This window comes from Mercenaria mercenaria, chromosome 14 (assembly GCF_021730395.1).
Source record: "Mercenaria mercenaria strain notata chromosome 14, MADL_Memer_1, whole genome shotgun sequence".
In the NCBI taxonomy this organism is placed as follows: domain Eukaryota; kingdom Metazoa; phylum Mollusca; class Bivalvia; order Venerida; family Veneridae; genus Mercenaria; species Mercenaria mercenaria.
Genome location: NC_069374.1, coordinates 20203105 through 20225555, shown reverse-complemented (window position 1 = coordinate 20225555; position 22451 = coordinate 20203105). Strand labels below are relative to the sequence as shown.

General features: G+C 37.3%; 1 protein-coding gene across 1 annotated transcript; it reads right to left on the bottom strand.

Annotated features, from left to right (window-relative positions):
• Positions 1-18586: 18586 nt before the first annotated feature.
• On the bottom strand, positions 18587-21826 carry LOC123526514 (filaggrin-2-like). The gene is made up of 3 exons (XM_045305688.2): positions 21743-21826; positions 20978-21243; positions 18587-20327 (listed from the first exon to the last, which is right to left on the bottom strand). Coding segments are annotated over exons 1-3 (1221 nt in total). The 5' UTR covers positions 21745-21826; the 3' UTR covers positions 18587-19374.
• Positions 21827-22451: the final 625 nt, after the last annotated feature.

Here is a 22451-nt window from a genome sequence, read left to right as displayed (position 1 = left end):
AATGAAATAATTTCGTTACAAAATGTGTAGTTTACTTTTGCTCAAGCCCCACATAGAATTTACTGGTAGTGTATACTCCACATCAGCGCACTGCAGTATGTGTAACTAATATTATTATATGTGTACATCGATGCTGCTAAGATAAGTAAATTGAAGGATTGCTTTATTTTCTGTCATCATGTTTTTTGTACGTTGACGTTACTAACGTCGACGTTTTTGACGTTACTTGACGTTCGTCTGGTAGAGTGGGTTACGATTTTGTATTTTTACGCAGGTATAGTCCATTTCAACCTATAGAAATATATACATTGCAAGAAAGTTTAAAAGACGTACTATTATATGATGAAATAAACTGAAAAAGTGAAAAAATTACGATAACGGCTGTTTATGCTTGACGCGGCTCATTTATTAAATATGTATGTAGTACAAATATTTTCCAGATGATCAATACATTTCAAAATTCCATTACCTCGGTAGCCTAGTGGTACAGCGTCCGCTTCGAGTGCGGGAGGTCATAGGTTCGAACCCCAGCCGCGTCATACCAAAGACGTAAAAAATGGTACTAGCAGCTTCCTCGCTTGGCGCTCAGCATTAAGGGGATAGTGCTAGGACTGGTCAGCCCGGTGTCAGTATAATGTGACTGGGTGGGGTATCATGCCACGTGTCTACGGCGTGATATTTCAGTGAGGCAGCACTATAAAGTTGGGCATTGTGCTCACTGCTACAAGTAGACACCGTCGTTTATATGACTGAAACATTGTTGAAAAAGGCGTTAAACCCAAACACACAAACACCTCAGACAGCGCATCATGATCCGCCATTGTTAGTGTGCCAGGCGTAATATCAGTACACGCCGGGAGCCAGGCTAACGTCGATCAGGCTCTTGTTGCGACGATAACAATATGGTATAACATTTGTACATGTTTTAAAGGTTCCGGAATTTTTCACCGCATGGTTCCTCTTTCCACTGTACTTCCTGTGGTTCCAGTGTTCAGAGCGGGAAATTTAAATAAACTCAACGTCACGCCTTTACAAAACACCAAAAACAGCGTGAGTATAGACTGAAATAAATACATTCTACAAGTTAAAGCATAGCAAAAGTTCCTTCTAGGGCATATCTATATAAATAAAAAATGATCATCTTGTAAAATTTTGGTTGCAATGTCTGTTTTATACTGTCAAAAAATTTCAAGTAAGTATTTACGCTAGTTATTTAATAGAATAAAGCCTAGATTCGGCGTACGGAAATGAAAATCATTTTATGAATTAATGGCAAAATGCGAGTAAATTTATAACAATGTCACTGTTACTATCTTTCTAAAGTTAAAATATGATATTAAAACATCTGACACCTTAAATAATTCAAAATAATGTCTTATAATTAGCGTGAAATGTGCGGTTCACTTTAATCATGGTCAAATATCTCAAAAATAAGCACACGGACCCATACATTTTATTTCACCACATTATAGGCCATGTGTTTATTTACAACTGTGAGAAGTTAAAATTAAAATCTACATTGTAGAAAAATTTCTGTTCGCGAAAATGTTATGAAATTTATTTTTACCATAGATTCCATCATGAAAAATTGCGTCAGCTCCAAATTTTTCAAATTAGTCTAGCAAAAAATCAAGCACACGACCCCATCTTTTTTATTTGTTGAATTTTCTAAGTAGATCTAACTTCAAAGTAGATCTATAGCCTGAAGTTTTGATCAAATTCTACTTTGTAGAAAAAATACCGATCTGTACGTGCAGAATTACCTTAATACTGACAATGCTATTGCTCGTTTCTATATGTCCCTCTATAATAGTTCTTGTCCGGTCTCGAACGCATAAAATTTGCTTTGAATTCTAGCTATCTTCAACGAATTAAAAACAGAAAAGTATGATTACTGTGAAGTCGTATTACGGATTCTTTTTAATTTCTAATCTCAAACCTGCTTTCTTTCACTCTGCTTTGTCTCTCTACTTGCAGAACGAAAATGTCCTTCCATAAAATGGCTAAAAGGTACAGTGATGTGGCCATGTCCGGTGCACTCGCAAAGGTTAAAGCTCAAACTCTGTCACAGAGCCGCCGCCAAGAAATATGGCGTGCCAACTTCCAGTCTTGGGGATAGGAAGACAGGAAAGGTACAGGAAGGGGCAAAATGGGGCGGCAAAACTTTGCTTTCAAGGAACCAAGAGCGTGAACTTATTTACCATGCACTTTCAAGGGCAGAACTGGGAAAAGGTTTCACAAAATCAACTTTTTTTGAGATTTGCCGGGGAATATGCTGCTGATCACGGTGTATCTTTCAGTAACGGTGTAGCTTCTGAGTAATGGTGGAGAGGACTAAAAGAAAGGCATCCGGATTTTAGTTTGCGATCTCCAGAACCAACCAATGCTGGGCGCCACATTGGCATGACAAGGGTCCGCATGCGTAAATACTTTGCTGCTCTTAAGGGCGTTATGGAAGAAAATAACCTCTTTGATAAACCAAATCTAATATGGAACATGGACGAAACCGGCCTTTCTCTTTCACATAAACCGGCAAAACTAATGGCCAAAAAAGGTTGGACATATTGAATTTGTAGGACGTGCCGGAAAAGCAAATATTATTCTCATGGAGTTGCCAGCAAAACAAGCAACTGGACACAACCACTAGACCGAACTGTTTTCATGGCATTGAAGTCAAACTGGGGTACATACAATCAGGATTTTATGCCCACTACTGGTGTTGTTGTAGGACATGCACAGCTTTTCTCTTCTATGACACCAGATAACCTGAAAAATGGATTTGTGTACACCGGAAGTTGCCCGTATAATCTCGGAATTATACCACGTGTGGCATATATGCCCTCTGAACTGTACATTTGTAAACCTCCTCAGTCCACAAGTGACAAAAATCTCAGGAGGGCTCTTCAACTACCTCTCGGCTATTGCCACACTCGTCAGGTAACGTTTCATCATCTACGGAAGCTGTAAATTTCATTTCTTCTCAATCACCAACTATTTGTCAGAGCGCAACATCAAATTTATTATTTGAGGGCGAAACAGACCCAATTCTTCCACTGCCTCCACCCTCCTCTCCCATCTACTGAGATAGAAACTATTCAAATGCAAACACCTGCTGAGAATGATTCACAGTTGTACAACTGTAATAAGACAGTGCGTGTCATACAATACGATGTAAGTATACCCAGCGGTAGCGAAGTTGTTGACCTGCCTCTCTCCATCGATGGTGACGGAATTCTTTCTCTGATCACATCGCCAGTCACCAGTCACGGTAAGAAATCGGTTGACATTACTGCTGTAGAAGCCTCGTCACCTGTCAGTGTCACCGAATGCAATGAAGACCCAGCGCTCATGGTTGTGGAGTCAGCGCTGACGGAGCAGATGAAAAGACAATTCAGAAGTGCGTATGCATCAGGTAATTCTGCCTTATTTTTACATTAAACATAACCCGTTTAAAATGCTTCGTTTACTTTATTCCTTAGCCCTTTTATAGTTTTTAAAAAGTGTATTTTTTCTATTCTAATATACTTGTCTCTGTTAAAACACGCTTACGCTAGAATTACGTCACGTTAACGTGCGGTGACGTCATGACGTCAATGGTTTTGTTGCGACCAAGAAAGAGCGCTACTATATTTTATCTACTGTTTTAGATTAAGGCCATATTATAATCGAAATAATTTATAGCAAAACCGTGTTTTAACACTATTTATACCCTCGGGCGGTAATACGTCGTACAAATAATTTCACGCCCTCGTGAAATTATTACGTCCGACTTATAACCACCTATCGTGCATAAATAGTGTTGAAACACTCGTTTGCTATAAATTATTTCTTAGTTATATTTTTCAGCTATTAAAAACAAACTTTATCCTACAATATTATGTGTATTCTAGTGAGCTGATTTTGCTCCAGATTTTTTATGATTCCAACGTTAACATTTAGTATTTGTTTCATACTGTCTTTTTTTAAGGAACAGATTTGGATGATTCGCTATTCCAGACTTGGAAAATGTACAAAAATAAGGCACCGAGGACACCGAATACCAAGACAAGTGAAAGTGATCGGTCAAGTTTGCCAATGCAAATAAAACGTCCAGCAGTTAAAAAAGAAAACCAGAACAATACTTTGTCACTTCTTGTGATGCTTACAATGCAAAACTAAAAACAAAAGAAGAAAAGGAACTGAAACATACTTACAGAAGAGAGCAAACTCATAAGAATTAAAAAGAAAGAGGAAAAAGACAAACAGAAGCAAAAGAAATTGATTAAGAAAATCAAGAAAGATTAATGAATTGCTAGCACATGTAGCTCAAAAGAAGTTTTGATGATGTTAAAAATATGCTATTCTTTTTTATTACAGTACCTCTCACTGATTTAGGGTCATTGGTTCGAGCCCCGCTACCGACCTGACTCTTTATGTGATGAAGTTGGCAGTTTCTTACGGAGGATGGGAGTCTAATACTGGTCCTTTCCAGGAACGATGGTTGGGTAAATTGCCCGCCTGTACATAACTACAGGGTGTTAAACCATACACAACAGCAACAACATGTTTTCGAGACCTAATACTCCGTCTCTCTCTCTGTCTCTGTCTGTCGCTCTCTTTCTGCAGGCACAGTGGCAGTGGCAGCTTGCAGAGATCAAGCGTACCAATCAAAATAAGGACTCACGGTAGGTAGCCGCTAAAAAAAGTAAAATAATATTTACAAAAAGTAATAAATACAACAGCAAACCCAAATCATGTCTAGATTTTTATTTCTAGTATATTTAGCTGAAGAAACACTCTAGACAAGTACTTTGATACTTTGATGCTTTAATTCTTAATATATCAACTAAAATTTTGGATTAGATACTGACATTTGACGCTTGTCCGAGTTTTTTGGGGAGCCTACTACGTTGTGTGTAGTATTGGCGGGTGATTGCATGACTTGCGAGCACACTGACTTACGGATGTGTTTGGGGTCGTATAATTCTAAGGCGGTGCCCAGCTGTTTTTCAATGCAGTTGTCTCTAACTGGCATTTCGGCTTCATGGACTGCTGGTTTACCCTCCCGTATTTGATAATACCATATATTTTCACTCTAAATACATTAATTGAAAATATTTGATTAGATACTAACCTCGGACGCGTGTCTGATTGCAGTGGCTTGGTAATCGACGGGGTTTTTTCTCTAACGTTTCGATGTTAATCAGGTGTTTATAAATTATTTCAGTATTCCAAGAGGTGTCTGTATATAATTTTATTGCATTTCGATACATCTCTGCTTGGTTTCGTTCGTTTGGAGGCAGGGTCGTGGGCGCTTACATCTAGTAATGACGAACACTGTGTATAACTGGAAATGAGAGCTTGCGGGCATGTTTTTAGGTATATGGAAGTTTAATGCAACGTACGGTTGTTTCCGGCACCTGTTCACTCTATGATTCAAATTACATTTTACTGTATGCTTTATTTCTTAATATATTAACTAAAAATTTTGATTAGATACTGACATTTGATGCTTGTCTGAGTTTTTTTTGGGGGGGTCAACTACGTCCGTTGGACGATATTTTTACCGGGATAGTTTTCCAAGATCCGAAACATGCTTTGGTAATTGGTTCTGCTTGATTTTATGTTGCGGTGTATCTCTGCATGTTTGGGTGTTTGGGTAAGAGTGAGGTTGGGTGCGCACCATAAACCGGTTTAAGCTCCCCAGTGGTGTTTTTGCCACTGACCGTTCCAAGGCGGTGCCCCACTGTGTTCCTTTGTTTGTTTTGTCCTTGTATGTTGACTTTGTGTGCGCGCGTGTGTATGCTTATTGTTCGTCTTGTCCTTATTAGTTGGCTTTGAGTGTGTGTGTGTGTGTGTTGTTCGTTTTGTCCTGATGTGTAAGCTTTTGAGTGTGTGTGCGTGTGTGTGTGTGGTGCACGCGTTTGCGTGCTGGGGGTTCGTTTTGAGGAGGCTGCGCTTTTGGTGCGTGGCATTCCCTGTTTGATAATTTTCTTTGTTTTTTTGGGGGGTGGTTCGGCGCATTTCTGCTTGGTTCAGTTTAGTTCGGATAGTTCGGGCAGGTGAGGTTCGTACGGTGTGACCGGGGGTCTGGACGAATGGCTGATCTAGAGGCTTTTGGTCGTTGAAATTGTTTAAATATTAGAGATTCAGTTAAAGATTCGGACGAACATTTGATACATACTCGGAATTCGGAATTTTAGTTTACATGGTTCTATGGCGGTGCCCTAATGGTTTCACTCATTGTGTTAAGGTAAGTATCTCGCATTGTCACAATTTGGAGAGGATTGTTGTTGTTGTCTTAGGGTTGAGATAAAGGTTAGTGTGGTTTCGGATTTCGGGTGTGGTCTCGCCGCCTGAATTGTTTTATCATCACATGGGTATTAGGATGGATAGATTGCTTGCTGACTCAGAAGATGTTTTTTGGATGGCAAACATCAGCCGTTTTGATCTGAATCAAATGCAAGTAACCAATGACACATATAATATTAAATATTTTTGGGAACAGAAGGCAGATTAGATGGTCATCACAATTACTACAAACACTTTTGTCTTATCATCTACGATATTCAAAGTGATTGCACGGTCGAACTGGTAGCCACCTTCAATAAGGATCTAGCCAGGTCCTTACACAAAATTAATAATGATTTAAAACAAATGGTTTACAAAAATCTCCATAATCACTTTTTCATGGAAGACTTTGAAGAAAACATGTGAACAGTTTTGCTTGGGGGTTGCTTCGGATTCGGGCCGGATAGGCAAGGAGCGTTGCGCGCGCGTAAATGCCTTAACTTGCCATTAATTCTTCGCAAGGGAATTTATCTGGTAGTGTTTCCGGAGAGTTCGTCGGGCTACTGTTGTACATGTCAGGATGTGTTGATACATAACATTTGGAAGTGATAATAATTTTACGTTTCAGTATCAAGTCGGAATTAACCAAACTGTTTTTATACAGTTAAACACGGCTGGTTGTGTTTGCATTTTCATGTGGAATATTTGAATGGCACTTTTCTGCGTGCCAGTTCATTCATTTCATTATTACAACTTGATGTTGCACGACTCATAGGTACAGTGGTGAAGAGCACATACTTTATGTGTAAAGCCGCCCTATACATAAACATAAAATGTCCTCGTGTGTATGCTTTGTATGTGGGTGTGTGTGTTGGCAGTGTGCACATCTGCGTGCTGTGAGTTTCATTTTGGGGAGGCAGTGTTTTTGGAGCGTGGTATTCCCTGTTTGATATTTATCCTTGATTTTTATTTAGAGATAGAGTAAGTAGTGGTTATAACAGGGTGAATACAGTAGAATTAGATGTTAAAAATGAAGAATTAAATTCAGGAGTGCATAGTATAGAAAGTAGCTCAGCTGAGATTTAATTAGATGCAGATGGAGAAGCACAACTATCAGAGTTAGAGGAAGGAAAAAGTGGAAAGTTCTGGAGACAATCTTACAAAGAACAGAATAAATGAAGGAAAAAGTTTTGCGTCAGTTTACGATAAAAGGAAGCCAGAATGAATAAGCAAGGCTGTGGTGACACTTGTAGATACAGACGTAAACAGAAGTTTTCACAAGATAGTAGGCTAGCTATTTCTTAGATGAGGTAGATAAACAGAGGCAGTTTATTGCTAAGAACAAAGTAAGAAAGAAAAAGGTCAAAACTTTAGACAGTTAAACGCGCAATTTCAGTATCCAGTCATCAAAATAACCATTTTTCAAAAAAGGTATGTAAAACCGTTGATCTCTACACTTACAGTTTAACTCATAAGAGTTGTTGTTACAGTTAACAGTAAAGGTAACAACATTGGTGTCTGTGCAAATGACTTAAGAGTGTAGCACGCCACCAGACCCAGTCATATATCTGAATCTAAAACTGCTTTTTTATGGGTCGCAGTGAGTACCTCAAGTGGTTACAGAGTCATTACTTTCGTATTTTAAAGACTTGAACAATGCCATTTATTTGCTGAACTCAATGATAAAACACATTCACCAGCATAACGTCCATGATTGTCCTGTGACGTATTTATCCTAGGGAGCTTCAGTTAATTAAAACTAACAGTTCGGATACTGATGCTTCATTTTTGGATTCAGTGTTGTTATATTTTCTGGTCCTTCGTAATCATGGAGTCCATTCAACATATGTGTAATAGAGTTCCGCTTAAGCCGGTGCTAGGGGGCGTGAGAGGTGTTGCACATTTCATTACCTCTTATGAACAGACTCAATCAAACCGATTCTGCTATTATTCTTCTTGGTTGCATTCTTTGCTTCCAAAGGATCTTTTTACAGATTTTATTAGATTTACATCTCTCTATTTATGACAATATTATACATACTAAAATTTATGACAAGAGGGATGATTTTAATTTTAGTATTGTAAATTTTCCCCATTTGGATGGGGATGTACCTTAGGCTACATCTTATGGGGTATATATTTCTCAATTAATTCGGTTTGCCAGAGCGTGTAGTCATGTCAAGCATTTCAATGAACGTAATCAACATATTACAAGTAAACTTCTTCAGCAAGGCTACCGTTATTACAAATTGCGTAAATATTTTGCTAAATTTTACTATCGTAATTCTGATTTAGTTTTAAAATTCAATAGTAATTTAAAGACACTTCTGCGAGAAGGTATTTCTAAACCCGTTTTTTATGGGGATGTGGTTTACAAACTTCGTAAGATATTGGGTCATGGTAATTTTCCAAATGTATTTGGTAAAATTATAAAACGTTTTATTAAAAGAGGTTACGACCCAACTGTTTTGAGACATACCGCATATTTAGTGTTCAATCTACTTTCCAGATTTTATTCAACCCGTTTACAGTTGGACACTACGCTTCCCTCTTTGATTGTGTCTGACGGAAGAGGGGGAGGACTCTATGATAAGCAGTTTATAAATCCTACCAGGACTGAACTGTTTTGATATTTGTCTTCTGGCCTGTTTCGTCGAGCCCTTAAGGGTGTTTCTCTTGAAAAGGCATTGAGTACATACGTTTTCGGTTCTTAAGGTTTGCTTTTTATATATTTATACACGAGCATTTTTGTGTTTTGGGGGTTTCGTTTTGAGGAGGCTACGTTTTTGGTGCGTGGCATTCCCTGTTTGATATTTTCCTTTGTTTTTTATATGCCATGCCTTTTTGTTTCCATTACGTGTGGGTATGAGTGAGGTTGGGTGCGCACCATAAACCGGTTAAGCTCCCCAGTGGTGTTTTTGCCACTGACCGTTCCAAGGCGGTGCCCCACTGTGTTCCTTTGTTTGTTGTTTTGTCCTGATGTGTTGGCTTTGTGTGTGTGTTCCTTTGTTTCTTCGTTTTGTCCTAATGTGTTGGTTCTTTGTGTGTGTGTGTGTGTGGTGCACGCGTCTGTGTGCTTTGGGTTTCGTTTTGAGGAGGCTGCGTTTTTGGTGCGTGGCATTCCCTGTTTGATATTTGTCTTTGTTTTTTTACAAACTTCGTAAGATACTGGGTCATGGTAATTTTCCAAATGTATTTGGTAAAATTATGAAACGTTTTATTAAAAGAGGTTACGACCCTACTGTTTTGAGACATTACTTTTATTTACACTGTCCCGTGTCTTTGGAACATGGTGGGGGTAAGAGTGAGGTTGGGTGCGCACGATAAGCCGGTTTAAGCTCCCCAGTGGTGTTTTTGCCACTGACCGTTCCAAGGCGGTGCCCCACTGTGTTCCTTTGTTTGTTCGTTTTGTCCTAATGTGTTGGCTTTGTGTGTGTGTGTTTGTTCCTTTGTTTGTTCGTTTTGTCCTAATGTGTTGGCTGTGTGTGTGTGGTGCACGCGTCTGCGTGCTGTTGGTTTCGTTTTGAGGAAGCTGCGTTTTTGGTACGTGGCATTCCCTGTTTGATATTTGTCTTTGTTTTTTTTTTCACTGAACCTTTATCTATTAAAGTGTACTGGCACGATTTTGATGACGAAAACAACATTGCTTTCTACAAGCCTCTTAAAGCTCAATGAGATTTCTGATTTGCTTTTAAGCACATACCAAAAGATTGAAAAATAAAGAAATTAGATGAGTACAGGGATAGGAAACATTTCCAAAGTAAATATAGAACAAAGAAAGACAATGAAAGTGACGAGAAGACGGCTATTCGTGATGATTGAGGTGAATTGTTGCTTGTTGTTTTGATTTCGGCAATGCTGTTAACTCCAAACAGTTTCAACTCGTCTGTTTTAAAAGGAGACATATCAATCTATGATTATGATACAAGGAAAGGAACGGGCTCTGTAATATATTGGAATTAAGCCATGGCAGCAGAGATGGTTGCGAGATGGCATTCTGTGTGTATGATTTTGTACGGAGAAAGACAAAAGAGGGCAAGAAAAAATTTGTTTTTATATTAATAACTGTATTGCACAAAACAGAAACATTTGTCTATGCTATGATACTGTATGCGAAAATTTCACCTGAGATCAATTAAGCAGACGTACTTCAAAAATGAAGCCGGTGGCATTCATGCAGGTACTGAAGGCAAAGTCAACAATATCCTTGTATCCACCATACCAGTTGGTAGGTGCTGTAAGAACTGTTTTGAGACATACCGCATGTTTAGTGTTCAACCCGTTTACAGTTGGACACTACGCTTCCCTCTTTGATTGCGTCCGACGGAAGAGGGGGAGGACTCTATGATGAGCAGTTTTTAAATCCTACCAGGACTGAACTGTTTTGATATTTGTCTTCTGGCCTGTTTTGTCGGGCCCTTAATGGTGTTTCTCTTGTTGCTCTGTCTTCTGAAAAGGCATTGAGTACATACGTTTTTGGTTCTTAAGGTTTGCTTTTTATATATTTATACACGAGCATTTTTGTGTTTTACATGCCATGCCTTTTTGTTCCCATTACGTGTGTTAGAGATTCACCTGGAGGGGATTACCTTTATTTAAACTGTCCCATGTCTTTGGAACATGGTGGGGGTAAGAGTGAGGTTGGGTGCGCACCATAAGCCGGTTTAAGCTCCCCAGTGGTGTTTTTGCCACTGACCGTTCCAAGGCGGTGCCCCACTGTGTTCCTTTGTTTGTTCGTTTTGTCCTAATGTGTTGGCTTTGTGTGTGTGTGTTTGTTCCTTTGTTTGTTCGTTTTGTCCTAATGTGTTGGCTGTGTGTGTGTGGTGCACGCGTCTGCGTGCTGTTGGTTTCGTTTTGAGGAAGCTGCGTTTTTGGTACGTGGCATTCCCTGTTTGATATTTGTCTTTGTTTTTTTTTTCACTGAACCTTTATCTATTAAAGTGTACTGGCACGATTTTGATGACGAAAACAACATTGCTTTCTACATGCCTCTTAAAGCTCAATGAGATTTCTGATTTGCTTTTAAGCACATACCAAAAGATTGAAAAATAAAGAAATTAGATGAGTACAGGGATAGGAAACATTTCCAAAGTAAATATAGAACAAAGAAAGACAATGAAAGTGACGAGAAGACGGCTATTCGTGATGATTGAGGTGAATTGTTGCTTGTTGTTTTGATTTCGGCAATGCTGTTAACTCCAAACAGTTTCAACTCGTCTGTTTTAAAAGGAGACATATCAATCTATGGTTATGATACAAGGAAAGGAACGGGCTCTGTAATATATTGGAATTAAGCCATGGCAGCAGAGATGGTTGCGAGATGGCATTCTGTGTGTATGATTTTGTACGGAGAAAGACAAAAGAGGGCAAGAAAAAATTTGTTTTTATATTAATAACTGTATTGCACAAAACAGAAACATTTGTCTATGCTATGATACTGTATGCGAAAATTTCACCTGAGATCAATTAAGCAGACGTACTTCAAAAATGAAGCCGGTGGCATTCATGCAGGTACTGAAGGCAAAGTCAACAATATCCTTGTATCCACCATACCAGTTGGTAGGTGCTGTAAGAACTGTTTTGAGACATACCGCATGTTTAGTGTTCAACCCGTTTACAGTTGGACACTACGCTTCCCTCTTTGATTGCGTCCGACGGAAGAGGGGGAGGACTCTATGATGAGCAGTTTTTAAATCCTACCAGGACTGAACTGTTTTGATATTTGTCTTCTGGCCTGTTTTGTCGGGCCCTTAAGGGTGTTTCTCTTGTTGCTCTGTCTTCTGAAAAGGCATTGAGTACATACGTTTTTGGTTCTTAAGGTTTGCTTTTTATATATTTATACACGAGCATTTTTGTGTTTTACATGCCATGCCTTTTTGTTCCCATTACGTGTGTTAGAGATTCACCTGGAGGGGATTACCTTTATTTAAACTGTCCCATGTCTTTGGAACATGGTGGGGGTAAGAGTGAGGTTGGGTGCGCACCATAAGCCGGTTTAAGCTCCCCAGTGGTGTTTTTGCCACTGACCGTTCCAAGGCGGTGCCCCACTGTGTTCCTTTGTTTGTTCGTTTTGTCCTAATGTGTTGGCTTTGTGTGTGTGTGTTTGTTCCTTTGTTTGTTCGTTTTGTCCTAATGTGTTGGCTGTGTGTGTGTGGTGCACGCGTCTGCGTGCTGTTGGTTTCGTTTTGAGGAAGCTGCGTTTTTGGTACGTGGCATTCCCTGTTTGATATTTGTCTTTGTTTTTTTTTTTCACTGAACCTTTATCTATCAAAGTGTACCGGCACGATTTTGATGACGAAAACAACATTGCTTTCTACAAGCCTCTTAAAGCTCAATGAGATTTCTGATTTGCTTTTAAGCACATACCAAAAGATTGAAAAATAAAGAAATGAGATGAGTACAGGGATAGGAAACATTTCCAAAGTAAATATAGAACAAAGAAAGACAATGAAAGTGACGAGAAGACGGCTATTCGTGATGATTGAGGTGAATTGTTGCTTGTTGTTTTGATTTCGGCAATGCTGTTAACTCCAAACAGTTTCAACTCGTCTGTTTTAAAAGGAGACATATCAATCTATGGTTATGATACAAGGAAAGGAACGGGCTCTGTAATATATTGGAATTAAGCCATGGCAGCAGAGATGGTTGCGAGATGGCATTCTGTGTGTATGATTTTGTACGGAGAAAGACAAAAGAGGGCAAGAAAAAATTTGTTTTTATATTAATAACTGTATTGCACAAAACAGAAACATTTGTTTATGCTATGATACTGTATGCGAAAATTTCACCTGAGATCAATTAAGCAGACGTACTTCAAAAATGAAGCCGGTGGCATTCATGCAGGTACTGAAGGCAAAGTCAACAATATCCTTGTATCCACCATACCAGTTGGTAGGTGCTGTAAGAACTGTTTTGAGACATACCGCATGTTTAGTGTTCAACCCGTTTACAGTTGGACACTACGCTTCCCTCTTTGATTGCGTCCGACGGAAGAGGGGGAGGACTCTTTGATGAGCAGTTTTTAAATCCTACCAGGACTGAACTGTTTTGATATTTGTCTTCTGGCCTGTTTTGTCGGGCCCTTAAGGGTGTTTCTCTTGTTGCTCTGTCTTCTGAAAAGGCATTGAGTACATACGTTTTTGGTTCTTAAGGTTTGCTTTTTATATATTTATACACGAGCATTTTTGTGTTTTACATGCCATGCCTTTTTGTTCCCATTACGTGTGTTAGAGATTCACCTGGAGGGGATTACCTTTATTTAAACTGTCCCATGTCTTTGGAACATGGTGGGGGTAAGAGTGAGGTTGGGTGCGCACCATAAACCGGTTTAAGCTCCCCAGTGGTGTTTTTGCCACTGACCGTTCCAAGGCGGTGCCCCGCTGTGTTCCTTTGTTTGTTCGTTTTGTCCTTGTGTGTTGACTTTGTGTGCGCGCGTGTGTGTATGCTTATTGTTCGTCTTGTCCTTATGTGTTGGCTTTGGGTGTGTGTGTGTTGTTCGTTTTGTCCTGATGTGTGGGCTTTGGGTGTGTGTGTGGTGCGTGCTGGGGGGTTCGTTTTGAGGAGGCTGCGCTTTTGGTGCGTGGCATTCCCTGTTTGATATTTTTCTTTGTTTTTTTTTCACTTATTGAGCAATCCTATAATGGCAAAAAAATAGGTTTTAATTATTTTTCTTGACTTTAAAACTGTTTCAAGTCAGATCAAAATTTTGGATACAAATACTGAAATCGAGAAATCAGATGAACTTGACAAATTAAACAAAATATGACGGTAAAACAAGATAGATGAGTTATTTAAAAGATTTAGGACAAAAGACATCCCATATCCCAAAACAGATTTAATTACTTTATATCAAAGCTGCCCAGTAACACGTGTTGTTATCACGCCAATGACACAATATCAAAATAGTATAATAAAATAAAAACAAATGGAAAACCACAGGTCGCCCTACACGTAATAAACGAATGTTGCAGGCTCGGTTTGATTGAGCCTGTTCATGGACGGTAGTGGAAGTGCAAGCTACCGTCCACGCCCTCTAGCCCCGTTTGAGCAGAACTCAACATTTACACATGTTATAAGTAAGTACCAGATTGTAATTTAGAGACATCCGCAGATGTATTCATATAGCGGTGAACATGGAACCTTCAATGATGCAGAGTGCAATTCCATGAATCCAGTTGTAATGGTGTATGACATTTTATCTATTTACATATATATTCAAACTAGTAAACAAATATTTAAAATAGTAACAGATTGTATAACATCCACTAGTAATTTACTGAACTCTACCCGTCTCCACTTTTATCGAACAGACAATAATACTTACTGACGTCATTGTGGATAGTACATCATTACATCACAATGTTTGTACATGAATCGAAAATGGAAAGATTTATACACTTGAGACAGTATACTTATAGTACATTCTTGATATTTTTCCTAATCCAAGACATTCATCATTAAGTGGATGCAAAAGGGTTTATGTTCATAAGTATTCTTGAAGCAGTGTAGATATGGAGATTAAAGTCTCTCCGAGTATGGAAGTGAAAGTTTCAGTGCTTAGGACATGTACATGTTGCTGTCTGAGTCAAATGTTGAAAATATGTAGTCTGAGATAAAATATATTTTGATTTTTACACAGGTAGGAATTTTTAGACTGTTAGTCTTATAGCAATATCAGAAAGTCAGTTGAGTTCAAAATGACTGCCATACAGTTCCGTTCAGGTGTTTCAGGAGCGGATGATTTTTTTAAAATTTACTTTTGATTCAGAAATCATTTTTCTTTAAGAAATAAGGAAATATGTTGTTCTAGGCAGGTTATATGAGTTTTATGATGAACCTCGCCCCTTCCGGTCCATATCAGCCTTGACCTGATGACACTGATATCAAAAGAGAGTTGCCTGTTATTTTTTTTATGTCTATTTGTCAATTTACAGTTAGAATCCTTATACTGTTGATATTATGTTAACTTTGAAGTATGTTGTAAAAATTTATGATTCTATCGATTGCTATTTGTTTCTTGTTACACACCACCGCTTAACTGCAGTCACCTGTTTTCATTTGAATTTAATGCAAACAAATTGTATTTTTCAAGTGCAAAGATAAATGATAAATTATGTCAATAACCGCACAGTATTATGACGTTTTTCCACTTTTAGGTGTATGTAATAAACAATCAGTAGCATTCACGATGAAAACAAACTAGATCTATATATTATATTATGAAATTATTTTTATTAAAAATGACATATTTTATTTGTGGAAAAAAAACGGATCTAAATTAAATAATATGATATGTTTTTGTAGCAGTTGAAAATGATAAATAAGAATTGAAGTGTAAATAAGTAAAAATGAAACGATAAAGGCCTGGGAATCAGCCTTCACGACAAAAAAGAACTTCAAGTCCGAAGAAAAGAGTGCTTCCGCTCGGTCATTGAGTAATTATTGTTCATACAAGAAAAGTTGTGTATGGACTTAATCTTTTCTTTGTTAATATTTCAAAACTCCTTTAAGTTAATACTTTGCATAACCTATATATCATTTTTGTGACTTAGCTATCATGTATACATTAGATTATATAGGTTAACTTTAGTATTAGTACAAACAAACTTAATTTCAAATCTACAGCATTATATTTTACAATGCTGTTTTCATCTAGTTCATTTTTTGAAAAAAATTGTTCAAAAATAAATGCTAGAAAAACGTCGTTTTCGTTTTATATTTCGTATGTAAAATTGTTGTAAGTGACATCAATGAAATAATTTAGAGTCATGTACGCAGCAAGTGTGTACTTCTTTAGCAGTAAACATCAAGGAGAAGATTACCTCGCAAAAGATTTATAAGTTAAAATAGAAAAAGTGAAAACTCCACAGGTCGCTCAGTTACAAAACTTTTGCGGTAATGACCTACCTGCTAGCACTTAGAAAAGTCACGCGATATAGTTGTAACTGAATGCAATTCAAGTAACTAAGATGAATATTACTCTAAATATTAAATGAAGAATTTCGTTTTTAAAGTTCTTTTATTTGTTCCAACATATATTCAGGTTTTGTCCTTTTTGTTATTTCTTGTCAAATGTTGAAATCTTTTGCTTTTGAAAACTTTTTAAAAAATGCAGTTACCGCAGATTTGCGGACAAAAATGTGTTATTTCTTTGTCTTCTGAATATAAATCTGATGAAAACATTCATTCTTCAAGTAACGGAAATATTCATAAGCAACAGTTTACCAGTACATTTATAATATTATAAGCGAAAATAAAGCCATTGTTTCATCTCTTTTATTTTGTTCAATTTTGTATTTGACCTTGACCCCAACAAATCTGTTCTTGCAAATTGTTTGTGAAAAATCTAATTTATTAATTCTTGATTGACTCAATCTATCAGCTTTATAACATAACTCTGCTGCTAGCAATTACACCAGAAAACAGCATTTTAGACAAGAGACATCATATTGCAATAGTATAATGTTTAATCTTGTTTTGTGATTACCTCCCTTTACCTAACCAAGACCAGCTGTTAAAGGGGAAGTCAACACTGCTGCCCGTTGGCACTTCTTATATCATTTAAGGTAGTGACTGAAATTCTCATACTGAAGAAACGTAATTGAACGGAAATTACTGATCATTATTACAGATCCACTATCTTAAGATGAGAAAGTAATGAACATTTTATCAAACTGATAGCCATTTTGTTTCCATGGCAATGTAAAACAAAATGTCGGATCTAATAACTTTTAGAAACTTGTTTGAACTGTATTTGCTTTATTCTGAAAAATAATTTCTCTACTTTTTGCGACTAGAATGAAAAAGCTCACTTTTGGTTCGCGTCCTACAATAGGACACTTTTTAAACATTTTCCATGAACATTTTTGAAAACTCGCATCTGGCGAATGAAATTTCAACTGAAAAAAATTAGGTTCTTGAGCTAATTTGTTTCTCTTTAAAATTAAAGCAACAACCTGTTTCAAGCTATCGATTTTGAAAAAAAACAACAGAACATTCAACAGTTATCATGAACACGTTTTAAATAGAAACAAAGCCTATAGAGAACCAAAGTAGGAATTATAAGATGTTTTTGGTCTTTTACTCATGCATGTAACTTTCCAATTTAATACCGGTATTGTACAATACCCAACACACGTTCATATAAAATGGCATTTGCTCCAAGGAAGTTAAGGTTTCACAAAAATAAGTTAGTAAGCGGGTTTGACCGGCCTCAGATTATACTTTGGGTTAGGGAGCACCTTGTCTAAAAGCAAAGTGGGAGTGGGAGGGGGGTTCTTTTGGCATATCCGTACTCTACCCCCATTCAAGACATTATTGTTGATAACTTAACATACCCTTTGAGATAAGCGGTGGTAAATGATACTACCCATGACAAGCATTCAAAGGTAAAAGTTCCTCCAACCCATTCCACCGCCCCTCAGTCCTAAAATAAAATTGTGATCCGTGGAAAATACGCGTAAAGTTATGTATTTCATCTACTGTAAGCTCATCTAAATAATTTAATTTGTAAAACAATAAACAGTTCTATTCCACTATGGATTTCAGCAAGCAATCATCAGTGCATTCCTGAGAAAACAAAGCCCATCCCAAATGTTTACAAGGTAAGATCCCATTATAGACAGTTATTGTTCCTCATACCAAATTTCAGACGTTTTTCTGAGAAAAAAACTCGCCCTCTATATTGTAAACTGATCGAACATTCCTACCATCATAAAATTATTATAAAGTGAGTGTACATTTATGGGGACGAAGTTTGACTTCAAAACCATGGGTTGTGAGTTCAAGCCCCAACTTCTCCAACTAAAATTACTAACATTGGGATAAGTGTCCCGTGAACGGCTAGATTGGATACTTCATTTTTGGAACGCTATTATATAGAACCCAGCAAAGTTCTTGAATCGGAATGTTCTCTGCACCATGCACACTAGTTATCCTCCAATTAAATTAGTACATGTCAAACTAAGAGCAACATCCAGTCGCCCACATTAGCAACATTAGTGACTACAGAAACAAACCGTTAGGGACTGCTTTGAAAGAACATAAATTACGCAAGACTGATAGCTGTACATTTTTCATTCCCTTTGGTTACTATCTTTAATTGTAGCGGAAACGGAGAAGTAGGGTACCATGCGCTAAGTCCATATTAATTTCCTTAAGGATATGCGGTCGTCCAAGCACGAGCAGTAATCAAGACTATACTGTATCTGTAGAAGCGGACGCAGAGGTCAAATGGTAACACTGTCTGACATCGTGAGCTTAAATCCTAACTCCTACTGAGTACTAATATTGGAGAGAGTCCGGTGTAAGTGTTTATTACACCTGTCACGTTAAAGAACCCAGGAAGCTCCTTGAATCGGAGCGTAGCCCATTTACATTACTAACAGTCTTCTGGAGTAACTGTTAGTATGTGTCTATGCGGCGACTAAGTTTACAAACAAACAGTATTTGTATATTTACCTTTCCCTTTAATCACTCCGTGGTATTATCTTTAGGAGTAACAGAAAAAATAAAGTAAATTGCAGGGTTCATTTTTAATTCCTTAGAAATAAAGTGAAATACAAAATAAATGAAATGCTGCATGGACTGAAATAGAATGTCGCATATTCAGACAAAATACAAAACGTTGTTTCCTATATAATTATGTATTGGTTAAATGGTTTTAAAGTAAAAACTGCTCAAGATATATCTTAAACTTTAGACAATTAATATTACACTTTTTAATTACCTTTAAGAATTTTGTACGATTGAAATTGTTCTTTCGACAATAAAAAGAAAAAAAAAACATGTCAAACGTTGTTTTAATGTACATTTTACAAAACATTAAGTGTAGTTAAGATAATATACAACTTTTCCAAGTGCTTTTATTTTAAATGGACTGTAAATGTTTAGTTTATTACCTTAATTTGAGAATTTTACAGAGATTCAAAATGAATAATCATGATTCATGATGTTCTTGAAGTTTACAATATAGACACAGAGACATAAAAAAGAGGCATATCCAATTATTTACGGGCTTCTTTATAACTATTGATAGTGTTCCCACTTCATGTGTCTGCTACAGATTTACTGTTGTAGTGGGTTCCTTGCGAACCTTCGACTACCCTACATTTTATTCCTCTCTAATTCATTATCTTTAGTAACTTTCTCATCATCTCTCTCTTTTCCTTCTTTCTGACTTGTTCCAGGTTCATCGTTCTTGGTAGTTTCACCCTTGCCAGCCCATATATCAGCCACATGGTCCTCTCCTTCCGTTTCCGCACGTTTTGCTTCATTTCTGGTTGACTTTGTTTTCAGTTCGGCTCCACAAGATTCTAGAGCTTTCCGTGCACGATGCCATGTCATATTGCATTTTCTGGAACGTCCATAGTAAAGACGTTTTCTATCAGACTCTCTCTTCTCCCTGTGAAGCACTATTTCCGAATCAATCCCGTTTCCCCCACTGCGAAGCATTTCCCCCGAATCGTGTACGTTTCCCTCGCTGTGAAGCATTTCCCCTGAATCGTGCCCATTTCTTTCACTGTGAAGCATTTCCCCCGAATTGTGTCCGTTTCCCTCACTGTGGAGCATTTCCCCCGAATCGTGTACGTTTCCCTCACTGTGGAGCATTTCCCCCAAATCGTGTCCGTTTCCCTCACTGTGGAGCATTTCCCCCGCATCATGTCCGTTTCCCTCACTGTGAAGCATTTCCTTCGAATCGTGTCCGTTTCCCTCACTGTGAAGCATTTCCCCAAAATCGTGTCCGTTTCCATCATTGTGGAGCATTTCCCCCGCACCATGTCCGTTTCCCTCACTGTGAAGCATTTCCTTCGAATCGTGTCCGTTTACCCAAATGTGAAGCATTTCCCCCAAATCGTGTTCGTTTCCCTCACTGTGGAGCATTTCCCCTGTGTCATCTCCGCTTTCTCCACTGTTTAGTATGCGAAGCAATTTTTCAACACCATATTCCAGTTCCTCTCCATGAAGACTTTCTTCGCCATGATCAAGATCTACATTTTCTAGCAGCATTTCATGTATCACTTCATCCATCACGTCTTTCAGGGAGTTGGGTTTCTCATCTAAAAGTTACAAGAAAAATGTTTGGTGCATCGATTAGTAACGGATTTTAATCTACTTTAAGAAAAGGGGTTATTAACATCAGCAAAACTTAAAAAGCCTAAAAAAACTTCAAGAAGCTGAAAACTTAAAGCTTAAAACTATTGAAGAAAATAAATAACAATACATATATTACGAAAAATAAAACAATGTATACTAAATGGAAAGAGATTTTGAGCGTCGGAAGTCTTTATAATAATATTATTCACTACTGCTTATTCAAATGAAGTGTTCAGTAATAGAAAACAAGTAGAAAGCATAGTTAGCAATTTTACGGTTGTTAACGTTGGTAACACATTATTATTCTGCGGAGATAGGTTTCCTTGAACGTAATGTGGTTCGCATGATTTCTCCGTCCAACCTAGAGTCCGGTCAACGAACTGTATATATGATTATAAAGTTTTCAAAATACTAGGTACCGTGCCATCGGTCGACTTCAATATCGTACTCAGAAACAACCAATTACAGGCTTGAATTTCTGACTGGTTCTAGAATCCTCTTATCTTGGAGTTAGGAGACCAGTCTTTGGCCCATTTTAAAATCATAATAAATAATAACCTAGCAGATGCTTGTGTATAAGAACTGATCTCCGATATTCTCTGTTCTTACTCACTTTTATACTTATAGAAAAAGTCGATAGTCTCCGTCTTTCCGTCCCTCGTCAATTGTATAACCAAAAGGTATTCAGCCGGTTCTTCCTTCGAAAATGATATCTCATCATCCTCTCTAGTCGTGTCATTTATCTCATCATTCTCTCTAGTCTGGTCTTTGTCAAAACGAAGACTGCCATAGTGTTTCTCATCGTCAATAACGTACGCTTCCGTAGCCAGAAATAACCATAGCATAACATAGCCAAACGAACACATCCAGATGGAGTTCCTTGAAAGGAAGTTCGGTATAAAAGTAGTACAGTTAGTGTTGTTCTGTTGTCTATAATCTACGTCTTTTTTTCTGATGTGCTTATATTTTTAGAACGGTGTAAAAGTAGTTCTGCACCCGTATTACACCGGAAATCATAACTGAACGTAATTTATCAAGATAGCTTAGATTAGAATCAGAAAAATATCTCAAAGTTGAGAGCAGGGACCTATATAGTTTGGCATATGTATTTTTTTAAACATATTTTAGTTTAAATGTTCTTCCATAAGTTGTTCAGCGTTTAACATTATTGTAGTAAAGTTTATAGAAACTTTTTTGGTCAACATTGAAAATGTAAGATTGTAACCGTCAGGTCCTCTTAAATATTAAATGCGAGATTTAAATGAAAAGCGAAAAACTGTGTGCAACACAATAGGTATGAAGTTTATCTTTGTAAAAAATAATACCAATACTTTAACTCGAAACAAAGGTGAAACAAAATAAATATTTGGGTACTTACATAATGAAACTCCAAATAGTTTGTATCTAATGTTGTGAAGACACGAATGTTACAAAGTATTCAAGAGAAATGACAATAGATAGTCTTAAAGAATTTGAAAGAGGGAAAACAACAAAGGAAGCAAAACATTTTGAATATGAAATATTTATTGCAAGAAAAGGTTTATACATTAGACTTCTTTTGACAGAAGTTAAAGATGTTTGAAGACAAACAGACAATCAATACTGAATATGGAATCCGTTATAAATATGTGTTTGTGAACAAGTATGATATTTCAAAATGTTCTTTTTCTTACAATGTGGTCGATTTAAGAACAAGTATATAAATAGTCTACCCAAATACTGTTTGCAAGTTGAAAACAAAACCTTCCTAACCCTTACCCTGCTAAATTTTTATAAAGAACTTGTCCATCTTTCAATTTGGACAGTACCATTAACTGTTAAAAGGAGTGCTTACCAAACATTTTGCGAACAGTGCAGATCTTGATCTGTTCGCATAGGCAGAATCAATCGTGTCCAGCGCGATAAGGGTTAACTTCTTTATTCCGTTTGTGTTTAGTTCTTTTTACAATTGATACAAGTAAATGTTCTGTTTCACACCTTCTCATCAATTTTATATGTTTCTGGTAAACTTATCTAAATATTACAAAATGAAGTTGCTCATCATTCATGAGTTTCTAATGAAGACTCCGCGAGATTGCAAAAAATAC

Excerpts from the sequence above, each read along its gene's own strand:
- LOC123526514 (XM_045305688.2), bottom strand. Across the intron at positions 20,328-20,977 it reads CTTTTTCTATAAGTATAAAA|ATGAGAAACCCAACTCCCTG; the intron begins GTGAGTAAGAAC and ends TGTAACTTTTAG.